Here is an 11,929-nt window from a genome sequence, read left to right on the forward strand (position 1 = left end):
GTACCTGACAATATTCTTATAGAATCATGCCATGCCTTTGTATTCATGTTCCATCATCTGCCCTTGCTTCTGTCTTCTGTGCATACCTTTAAAAAGATCTAATTTGGGTGATGAATTCCCTGTGTTATCCACATTGGTTTTTTTAAATGACATCCCTTTTTCTCACCTTCACAAATTTTCTTTTCCTATCTTCAAATTGTATTCATTCATTTTCTCTTGGCTGGGTTGGATGATAGTATTTTAGGCCATGATATTCTACATAACCCTCCTCTGAACCCTTCCAAATCTGCTCTCCCCAGCTATAAGATTCATGCCAGACTATTATTGGCTTTCTTTTCTTCTGTATCAAGTTCTAAAGACAGATTGGCTTCCTATATTGAATTCCTGTATTCAATATTGGTTCCCCAGATTGCAAACATTTCCACTTTGGCAAACAAGTTACTACTTGGTGAGACTCACTTTCAGAATAGTAGTTCCTCACATTTGTTTGAGTCCCCAGCTACAGTTTCTGGCCCTTCCATATACCATAATTTTCTTAGATGTGTCTCTTACCTGCAGCAAAATAATGAGGGGAAGGATTTTGTTTTATTATCCATTCTGTTATTCTATCTTCCTTTTATTGAATTAACAAATTATGGTTATGATATTTATGTTTGGACTTTCTTCTTTCTTTTCTTTTCTTTTCTTTTTTTACAATTTTTAACATGTATTTTTAGAACTTTGAGTTCGAACTTCTCTCCCTTCCTCCCTCCTCACTCACCCCACTGAGGAGGCAAGCAATTTGATATATGTTATACATGTGCAGTTATGCAAAAGACTTCCACAGAAGTCATGTTGTGAAAGACTAACTGTATTTCCCTCCATTCTATCCTGCCTCCATTCACTCTATTCTCTCTTTTGACTCTATCCCTCCTCAACAGTGTTTATTTCTAATTATCCCCTCCCCCCATTTGCCCTCCCTTCTATCATCTCCCTCCACATCCTGCTTATCCCCTTCTCCCCTACTTTACTGTAGTGTAAGATAGATTTTCATACCAAATTGAGTGTGCATGTTATTCCCTCCTTAAGCCAAATGTGATAAGGGTAAGGTTCACTTTTTCCCCTCTCACCTCTCCCCTATTCCCTTCCATTGAAAAAGCTTTTTCTTGTCTCTTTTATGTAAGAGATAATTTGCTCCATTCTGTTTCTCCCTTTCCCTTCCCAATGTATTTCTCTCTCATTCCTTAATTTTGTTTTTTTGGATATCACCCCTTCCTATTCAACTCACTCTGTGCCCTCTGTCTATATGAATATAATCCCTCCAATTACTCAAATACTGAGAAAAGTCTCAAGAGTTACAAATATTCTCTTTCCATCTAGGAATATAAACAGTTGAACTTTAATAAGCCCCTTATGATTTCTCTTTCCTAATTACCTTTTCATGCTTCTTGTGATTCTTGTGTTTGAAAGTCAAATTTTCTATTCAGCTCTGGTCTTTTCATTAAGAATGCTTGAAAGTTCTCTATTTCCTTGAATGACCATTTGACCATTTTTCCCCTGAAGTACTACATTTAGTTTTGCTGGGTAGGTGATTTGTGGTTTTAATCCTAGTTCCTTTGACTTCTGGAATATCATATTCCAAGCCCTGAAATCCCTTAATGTAGAAGCTGCTAGATCTTGTGTTATCCTGATTGTATTTCCACAATACTTGAATTATTTCTTTCTGGCTGCTTGCAATATTTTCTCCTTGACCTGGGAACTCTGGAATTTGGCTACAATATTCCTAGGAGTTTTCCTTTTGGGATCTCTTTCAGGAGGTGATCAGTAGATGTTTTTCAATATTTATTTTACCCTCTGATTCTAGAATCTCAGGGCAGTTTTCCTTGATAATTTCTCAAAAGATGATGTCTAGGCTCTTTTTTTGATCATGGCTTTCAGGTAGTCCCATAATTTTTAGATTGTCTCTCCTGAATCTGTTTTCCAGGTCAGTTGTTTTTCCAGTGAGATATTTCACACTGTCTGCTATTTTTTCATTCCTTTGGTTTTGTTTTATGATTTCTTAATTTTTCATTCTAATCTTTAAGGAATTATTTTCTGCAGTGAACTTTTGGACCTCCTTTTCCATCTGGCCAATTCTGCTTTTAAGGGCATTCTTCTCTTTATTGGCTTTTTGGATGTCTTTTGTCATTTGGGTTAGTCTATTTTTTACAGTGTTATTTTCTTTGGCATTTTTTGAGTCTCCTTTAGCAAGCAGTTTATGTGTTTTTCATAATTTTCTTGCATCACTCTCATTTCTCTTCTCAATTTTCACTCTACTTCTCTTACTTGATTTTCAAAATCCTTTTTGAGCTCTTCCATGGACTGAAAATCAATTCATATTTTTCTTGGAGGCTTTGGATAGAGGAGCTTTGACTTTGTTGTCTTCTGTTTGCATGTTTTGGTCTTCCTTGTTACCAAAGTAAAATTCCATAGTCTGAATCCTTTTTCTATTTTTGCTCATTTTCCCAGACATTTACTTGACTTTTGAGCTCTTTGTCAAGGCAGATGTCTACTTCCAGTGGGGGTGGGGGATGTACTGTCCAGAAACAGTCATTGTTGCTATTATGTGTTCCTCCACCCCCTCTACTTCTGCCGTCCTAGGTCTGGGGCCATACCACTCCATTCTCCCACACTGGTCCTGCAGGCTTTTTCCATTGACCTTCCAATTTGTCCTTGGTGTTTTGGGATTGTGAAGTCTGGAAACCACAACAGGTGCCTGAAATTCAGTCCCCCTGAGGCCTACTCAGATCTTGTCTGTGCTTGCAGGGCCCATGTTGGACTGCATCCTGCCCCCCCCTGCATGGCACGATAGACGCTTTCTGGCAACCTTCCAGGCTGTTTGGGCTGGAAAGTTGCTTCACTCCATCATTCCATGAGTTTTGCAGCTACAGAATTTGTTTAGAGCCAGTTTTTTACAGATATGTGACTGGGCTTGGGGGCAGCACTCTAGAAAGTCTGTGCTGTTACTCTGCCATCTTGGCTCTGCCCCTGTCACTGCATTTCAATGACTATGCTTGGGTTTTCTAATGTTTATTTATTTTGTATTTATTTTTCAGTTAACATTTGTTCCTGTGATCAGTTTAGTACATTAGTTTGGTACTGGTCTATTCCTTCCTTAGCGCCATTTAGTTGTTTCATCCCAAATTCCTTAAATTTAACTAAATTATTACTTTCTCTCCAAATATACATGTGTGTACCTGTTTATGCATATATGTATACACATACACAAAGCATATGATGAAACTGCAGCTCAGGGAGATGATGTTGCTTTCCCAAGATCACAAAACTAGTCATGACAGTGCTGGATCTAAAGCTGAAATCTTAGTACCTAGGGTCTTCCTATTCTGCCCTAGTATTGTTCAGTAACTATTTGAGAACCTTGGAGAGAGGCACCTTCCTTGCTATGGAATTAGCCCCTCTGAATTACTGTTTTACTTATTTCTAATGCTTTTCCTCTGTTGATTATCTCCAATTTGTCCTGTACCATATTTTGTTTGTACATAATTATTTGCATATTCTCTCTTTCACTAGACCAGGAGCTCTTGAGGGCAGGGGCTATCTTCTGCCTTTTTTTTTGTATCCCTAGAGCTTAGTATAGTGCCTGGTACATAGACGCTTATTGGCCATGTGTCTTTGACTTTCAGTTTCCTATGTTTATGCCCATCATAGTGCGGACATGATGAGTTTTTAAAGGCTCAAAGTTCTGGCAGGTCTTAACAAACTAGTAAGGTTTTGAATATGGTTTGAGTACCAGCCTAACTAAGGCTCATTACTAGCAGGTTGGTCATAAGGTGATGAATACTTTGATCATGGTCAACCAGGAACCAGATTAAAAAATAAACAAAACCTAAACTTAAAATGGAGATAACCTCAAGTTCTCGTGAAGAAATTGCTTTGTAAACCTTTAGGTGTTAAAGAAATGTGAACTTTTCTTCCTATTATAGTCATCATTTTTATTCTTTCTATAGCAAACTGGACCCATCAGTGCCACCCTGGTGATGACTCGTCCCATCAAAGGGCCTCGGGACATCCAGCTAGACTTGGAAATGATCACTGTAAACACCGTCATCAACTTCAGGGGCAGCTCTGTCATCCGGCTGAGGATATATGTGTCACAGCATCCATTCTGAGTCCCAAGTTGGGGTTCTTAACACTCCTACATGCCAGAAACAAGAGAAAAAAAGAGAAAAAGGAAATTTATCCCTTTCCTGCTGAATGTTTCTCTCAGGAGTCAGTACTAACTGTTCTGACTCCACAATCAGTATCACCCTATTCACCTGCTGGTCCATGATACTCTGAGGGAAGCACTGCCCCCATCCCCAGAACTTTCTGTGATGTAAACATGTGGAAGTATATTATCATGTGGCTCCATTTGATATCATGGGTGATTTTTAAATTTGATTATTTCTGTCTTTTCTATTTGATTAGGTTGGCCAGGGTATGATTATAATGCAAAGGACTGTGAACACCTTTCCTCTGCTCAGCCCTTCCCTTTTCTTCCTTCTCCTTCCTGTCTGGAGCTACAATGCTGCTTTGCCAAGGCCCCAAAGAACTGGTGGAGAATGCTGGGTGTAGCTAGTTTGCTCTTGCATGTACTGAGAAGGCTATAAAAATCAAATTGTGGCAGGATGTAAGCATTTTTATAGAGTTTGTTTAAAAAACATGTCTGGAATTGTCAACCATAAAAGAAGTTTCAGTTGTTCCTAAATTTGTCTGATGGTTTACTCCTTTCTTGACCATCTTGGGACCATTAAAAAAGAAAAAAGAATGGTAATGGAGGAAGTGGGGGTTGGATAAAAATCTTTCAATATGTTTTTTAAAATCACTTTCATATTTGATTTTTCCAAACCCATTTTCCTACCTATGTAGTACAGTCTGTGGTGGTACAACTAACTTCAGTAGTTTGAGGATTGGTGGTTCCACTCCATTGGAGTGGATATTCCTTTCACAGATGCAAAGCCCAACTCTTTCACAGCTCGGCATATGGTCTTCATGTGATACTTTGTCTGAAAAAATTCATCATATGATGACCAACCTTCTGGCAATTAACTTCATCATAATAAATCATATTTATATAACACTTTAATATGTATAAAATACATCAAAACAATTCAAAGAGGTAAGGAGTACAAGAAGTATTACCCCTGTTTTATAGATGAGGAAACTGAAGTCCAACGAAATGATTTCCCAGAAGTCCACATAGCTAGCAAGTGATCAAGCCAGGACTAAACCCAGGTTTTCCAAGTCCAAGTCCAATTTCTCTTACAGCCTACTGTATATCCTGGAAGGACCTTTTAGTCATACATTCTTTAGAATTGTTCCACAAATAAAATTGGGAGGTATGGGACTCCCGCCCAATACAGTAATAAAAAATCTTCTATAGTTTGCTCATTTTGACTTGCCGTTATGGATCAGCTCTAGTTCTACTTAAGCCCTAGTTATTGTGGACTAGAGCAGAAAGATCGCTAGACTCTCATTTATGAGTCATATGAAATTGTTATTTTCGATAGCTTTTAGTGAGGAAGGGGAAGCTAACCTTTGGTTAGTCATGAATTTGTCACATTTTGTTAAATCTTTTAGACTCCCTGGGATTTAGGAACCTAATCTGCAAAATGAAAGGACTAGACTAGACCTCTAGGTCTTTTCTAGCTTCAAATCTTATGATCCAATTTTTTTTTTTAAACTGTGCTTTCAAAATCATCCAACATGAAGATGAAATCAAGTTTTGGTAGGCTTTATTAAGAGAGAAAATCTGTCAAGTCCTTGCCACAAAATATACTTGGGTGTTACTGAATGGAACCTTCTAATCAACACCTTTCCCATTTATTAGGTACCAAACATTTTTCCTCTGAGGCATTCCTTTTAGTCAGCCTAAAAGCTTCTAATTAGTATGGTAGGGTGAGGTGGCAGGAGTGAGAAGTGAATGCTGCTGATTGTGGTTATAGATCTAGTTTGTGGCACAAGGTGGAGAGGAACTAGCAGTGTAACTTGCTCATGGACGTGGTGGTTGGTGTTCTGGGAACCCCTGAAGGAAGTTGGATGTTTGGTAATGGTGGCCAATTTGGAGACTGGCCAGGTAAATCTTGAGTACTATCAGTAGAGTCTTTACAGTCAAGTTGTTGGAGAACATTGATTTTGAGTTAGTTTTTCACTGGTCAAGAAAATTTGTTGGGTAGTAAATCTTATTTGTTTTATAGCTGGAATGGACCTTAGAGATCATCTAGTTAAATCCCTCATTTTACAAATCAGGAAGCCTAGAGAGGATCAGGTTGACTAAAGATGATCCAAGTGGCAATTACTAGCTCAGATTGACACCAGTATTCTGCCTCTAAAGTTGATGGGATTTTCATTAGGCCATACTACCTCATGCACATTCTTGGATAAGAAAATCTGGGAGCCATCATACCCAGCTCTCTTTACCTTCTACATAGACACATTTCTGCCCGCTAAGGAAGAATCTTTGTATGCTTTTTCATGAGGAAGGATATCTATATATGTCCACATGACCTACCTGCTCTTAGAGTCTTTGGTGGTTTTAAACTGAAAACAGGCATCTCGAAATTATTTCCATTTGCATTCATCCAGTGAAGTTCTACTGACAAACAGAAAAACTACGGAGAACATCCCAGACCCATAATCTGGAAAAGACACATTTTGTTTATTTGCTATTTCATTCCACACACCCTGCTGTCTGTTGGTACAGCTCCATTGTCTAGACTCAGATCAGACTCACAGATTGCCAGAGCTGGAAGGGACCTGAGAGAGTTCATCTATTTCAAACCCTTCATTTTACAGACTAGGAAAATATGAGAAAACAGGTTAAAGCAGTAGAAAGAGCCCTTTCTCTGGGATTAAAGGATTTGGTTAAATCTCACCTCTGATGCTTACTACCTATGTAACCTTGGATAAGTCACCCAATCTGCTCAGGCCCACATTTTTGCATCTGTAAAAAGAGAATGGTGAATTAGATGATCTCTGAGATTCCTTTCACCTCTAGATTCACAAGGCTCAGACCAAAGACCAAAGTACAGTTGTGCCCAGATGGATTCTTCCCTTCTGTACAAGTCACACAGATCAGAGAGGAGAGGTAAGGACATCAGATGCTGGCTCCCATTCTGGACTAGTGCACTTTGTTCCTGCTTTGTATAAAGCAAACCTGTACAGCTGACTTCTTGAGCTTTTACACAATGGAAGGATCAGGTTTCATTTTGCTCCTGGAAAAGAGGGAAAGCAGAATGTGTCTTGATGATTTAGAAACCCATTGGCCTCCAAGGTGCCATATTTGGAACAAAACTCAAACCTCTGGGGCCTAGATCTTGTTTGTTCATATCAAGATGTGGCACAGAGCAACCCATAAAACCTTCAAAGACTCAAGGGGCTCCCTGGACATTAGACTGCTTTTTCAAAACAATGCTGTGATGAGTTAAGTGTAAATGAATCAGGGACATGTGGATTCAATTTTCCTTAAAATACACTTGGGCTTAAAAATTAAAGGGGGAAAAATGCTTGGGGCAACATGTGCACTGTATTGCCAAACCCCAAACATTTGGGAACCAGTTCAAGAGGCCCAGATCATCCAATGAGCTGTTTGCTTCACCCACCCCCAGGGAAAAGTAGGATGTTGTTATTTTCACAAGGTTGAGGATAAACTGGTTTTTGGGGCAACAGCTTTGTCTTCCTTTGTGGAATCTGATGAGGGTTGTTCTCTTCTATCACTTCTTCAGACATAAACCTTCCACATCTGACCTTGGTCAGTCGTTTCCTATGTTGTTAGAATGGGATTGCCCTCCCCTCCATTACCCTACTCTGTCTGAACACAAGACTCACAGAAAATTAACTCTCCAGAGACCTCAGAGACTATCTCAGGGGTTTTTAGCTTGGGGTCTGTGAAGTTTGTAAAAATATTTTGACATCTGTTACTTCAATATAATTGGTTTATTCTATGCTTTTGCAAACATGATTCTGAGGACTTCATCAGACTGCCAAAGGTATCCATGACACACAAAGTTAAGAATTACTAATTCAGACCAACCTTCTAACTTTTCAGGTAAGGATCCTAAGGATCAGGAAAGAGGACTAAGTCACCCGAGATTACAATCTAATTAGATCAAAGAAAACCAGCCTTAAAAAGGGGAGAGGAAATAGAGAATTAGATTTTGGGGCCAACAGTGAGAATTTCTCCCAAACTATAATTTTACATAGTGGTTTACTCACCACAGTGCTGTCTAAATGGAATAAAGCTCACCTACCTGTCATTAAGTCAGATACTTGGAGACCTGGTTAGGTAACAGATTTGGTCCTTGGGGTGTTATTTTTCTCATCTGTGAATTTATTTAACTTAGAAATTTTGATTTTTGTCACATGATCAGTATAGTTCAAATGTACCTTTGAGGCCCCAAAACAGGACCATTGTTTTGCAAGCCACAAAGAAAAATTAAGGGAGTAACATCAAATAGTGGGAAAAAATACACACAAGGACAAATAAGAACCAAGCTTTGTTTCCGGCTCCGTCACTGGTTAGGTAATCTTGAGCAAGCCACATCTCTTCCCTGGGCCACAGTTTCTCCCTCTGTACAATTAGGGGACCAGACTAGAAGCTCTTGGACGTTTTTGTGTAGGTCCAGCAATCTAGGCATCTAAGAATCTATCCTAAACCAGAGAGGTCATATGGTGAGATATAATCTTCTGAAGAAAGACTGCTCTTCACTCACCTCTAATTAAGATGAAAGCCTGTTTTGTAAGAAGCAGCTGTCATAAGCAAAGATTTGATTAGTCAAAATTCAAGAAGATCATTTCTTTCCCATTATGTTTTAAAAAAAAATCCTAAAAGTTGAGGTTCCCTGAAAATAAAATATTAATAAAGGTAATATTGGAAAGAGTGTGTGTGTATGTGGGGGAGGGGGTCACCATATTTACTCACTAAAAGCTGAATTATTATGCCAGTTTTTTCTAGCTCCAGTACAGGTCAGACATGAATATAAGCTAATAGTATTTACAGAATAAAGTCTTTTTGAGCTCTAGATTTCTATGATTCTAGAATCTATGAAATAGATATATTTCATTGAATCTTAGACAATAATAAAATAGTTGAGCTAGAAGGAACATTCAAGATTGCCTGGGCCTGTCAGTTTAAAGGCAAGAAAATAAAAGACTTGGGGAGGCAGTGGGATTTTGCACTGGTCGGAGTATGGGGCAACATTTGTCTGCTCTAATACACAGGGATGTAACCATTTTGTGAGGGCAGCCATTACCAGAGTGTATTTGGCCTTTCTCAGTGTTTTTTTCTTTTATTGACTTCTAGTCTTGATGTTATCATGGTAACAAAGCCAGAAAAAAATAGGAACTTGCTCTGCACATAACACCTACAATAGGACAGCAACCATTTTCTTCCCTGAATGCTAAGTTCTGGGTCATAGGGAATGAATACTTTGAACTAGTACAGGAGGCGGGACTTAACAGAAAGCTTTACTGAAGGAGGCCTCTTTTCGTCTGTTTGCTTCTTGTTTATTACTTCTGCTTGGTTAAGAACTATTTATGCACTTGATGCTGAGAAGCTGAAGATGTGATTTTATTTTATAATTAGGTATATGTGGAGGCCCTTTATTTAAGATACTGCTACTTTAGGATAGAAATTTTATCTAACTACCTTATGCAGCAAATATTATCTGCTGAAATATAGTGGAAATTATTTGACCTATTCAGTTCAGTCATATCTAACTCTTTGTGACCCCATTTGGGGTTTTCTTGGCAAAGATACTGGAATGGTTTGTCATTCTATTCTAGTTCATTTTACAGATGAAGAAACTGAGGCAAACAGGTTTAAGGGACAAATCTAGGGTCCCAGTAAATGTCTGAAGCCAGATTTGAACTCGGAAAGATGTGTCTTCCCCACTCCAGGCCTAGCACTCTATCCACTGAGCCACCTGGGTGCCTTGATTTGACCTATAGTATTGGTGTGATAACAAACCTGATTTTTCCTGTTAGTTTTACAGTTTTTTTCTATACTTACCTTGACCAAATCTGACCTTGAGCAAATCATTAATCTCGGCTTCAGTTTCCTTGTCTGCAAAAGGGTAAGGGTAGAATTATGGGATTTCTAAGATCCCTTCCAGTCCTAAATGTGTGGTCCCTATTATCCTACATGGTATTTTTAAAGACTATGAATGGCAGGATGGCCATTAATGAGGCACCAATTGGGAGAGTGTACCTGGACTGACATTCTTTTATTTAATGGTTTACGGCTGTCCTTGTTAGAAGGATCCCTTAGCACAGTGAAAAGCACCCCAGCCATGAACCTTGGGAGCAGAAGGGTAGGTGCAAATGGGACTCATCATTTTGCCAGGCTAAAGCAAAATGTTTTTGTTTTGCTGAAAGCTTGTAATGAGAATCTTGATGTTCAGCTGCTCCCTAAGAAATAACAGCCAGCAGCTATGAGTGAAGTGAACCCATTAAGAAGTGAACAGAAGTGTTGGGACAGGAACAGATTGTTGATGGACTTTGATACTGGAAATTATGCTTGAGTTGGCAATGGATAATGCTTTTCTCAGGTGGCTGGAATGCTGTTGGGCAATAATGCAAATGCAAAGGCAGTTGGACAAAGCATTGTGACACCTACTGAAATGCGTCAGACAGTGAACTATGCAAGTGCAGTGCCTTGGAGGCATGAACACACGCAAAGCCATAGTTAGTGCTCTTTGGGTGTCAGGGAGTCACTGGATCATTCAGTTCTAGCTTGAAACAAGTCTCAGTTGAGGAAGAATTGTTTTGTTTTGTTTTGTTTTGACCTTGGATCTTTATCTGAGTCTCCCTTTTCAATATGCTACTCAATTTGCATGAGCTACTCCAAACCTGGCTTACTTCACATAATTGGCTACTGTAATTTAAACTAGTAAGTGGCTAGAGTTTTTCCCAGGCTTAATATGCAAATGCTTTCCTAATTTCTATCTAGAATAGATTTAGAATTGGTATAACATTTGTGAATGGGTCACTTTCAGTATGTTCTTATGAAACTGTGGCTTAACAACTTTGCCAAAAAATAAAAATATATTTGAATGAAAGCCAATGAAGTTAAAATGAGAGTCTTGCATGTTTAAACTTGGGTCTATTTTAGTCTGCTCTTCCTTTAAACTGGCAATTATAATGATTCATTAGTATGTATATTTCTTATTTTTTGAAAAAAGAAATGGAGATTTCCCTTCAAGCTTTCACACAGTTTCCTCCAACTCCCTGCCCCCATTTTATACAGAAGTGCTGAAAGACAACAATTTTACAGGATTTTTCATACATTGAAGCCTTGTTTAGATCATAATCTAAAATCTTTCCTCTGGTAAAGTCCTGAAAGAAATGTATCATTCTACATATTCAAGGAGAGCAAATGATTCACTTCTTTGGATTATCTTTCTGCATTGAAGCACAGTAACTGATTACTAATTACTGATTGCTGAACTCTAATGAAAACTTATGGAGGAATGCCCTCCTCTTTTCTGAGTACTTGTCCTTCAAGGTTCAGCCATTTTATGCCCCAATTCCCAGTAATCTCACTGAGAGGACCAGGTTTATTCAAGCTACCCATCTCCCTTAATTTCTTGGAACATAGTAACATGCACGCCGGAGGTGCTCAGTAAATGTTATTTAACCATCAGGTGGAGTTCCTAGTCACTAGTATAAATCCATGCAAAAGGAAGGTTCAGGTTCTAGGCTAGTTTGATGCTCACTCTGCTGAGAATTAGTGTTGGGGAGATGCCAAGCTCTCTGTGATTTTCAGAGAGAGGACAACTTTCTCCTCCTTGATTCTACCTTTCTCTGAGTCATCCCCCCAGCTTGTTATCTAGTGTATGTAGATTATTGTGGATTTGTCCAATCAGAATCAGAAACCCACTTTTAGTAAACCTAACGTCTCCCCTATACTCAC

The 11,929-nt window shown here is 38.7% G+C and overlaps 1 protein-coding gene across 4 annotated transcripts in view; it reads left to right on the forward strand.

Annotated features, from left to right (window-relative positions):
• The window catches only part of FBLN5 (fibulin 5), a 128,504-nt gene extending 123,778 nt beyond the window's left edge, over positions 1 to 4,726 (forward strand). For all 4 annotated transcript variants that reach the window (XM_072625065.1, XM_072625063.1, XM_072625066.1 and 1 more), the window contains one exon: positions 3,987 to 4,726. In XM_072625065.1, the coding sequence (XP_072481166.1) occupies positions 3,987 to 4,148 (162 nt within the window). In that variant the 3' untranslated portion in view covers positions 4,149 to 4,726. The remainder of the gene's footprint in view (positions 1 to 3,986) is intronic.
• The last annotated feature ends 7,203 nt before the right edge of the window (positions 4,727 to 11,929 follow it).

The sequence above is a fragment of the Notamacropus eugenii genome, chromosome 7 (genome assembly GCF_028372415.1).
Source record: "Notamacropus eugenii isolate mMacEug1 chromosome 7, mMacEug1.pri_v2, whole genome shotgun sequence".
In the NCBI taxonomy this organism is placed as follows: Eukaryota; Metazoa; Chordata; class Mammalia; order Diprotodontia; family Macropodidae; genus Notamacropus; species Notamacropus eugenii.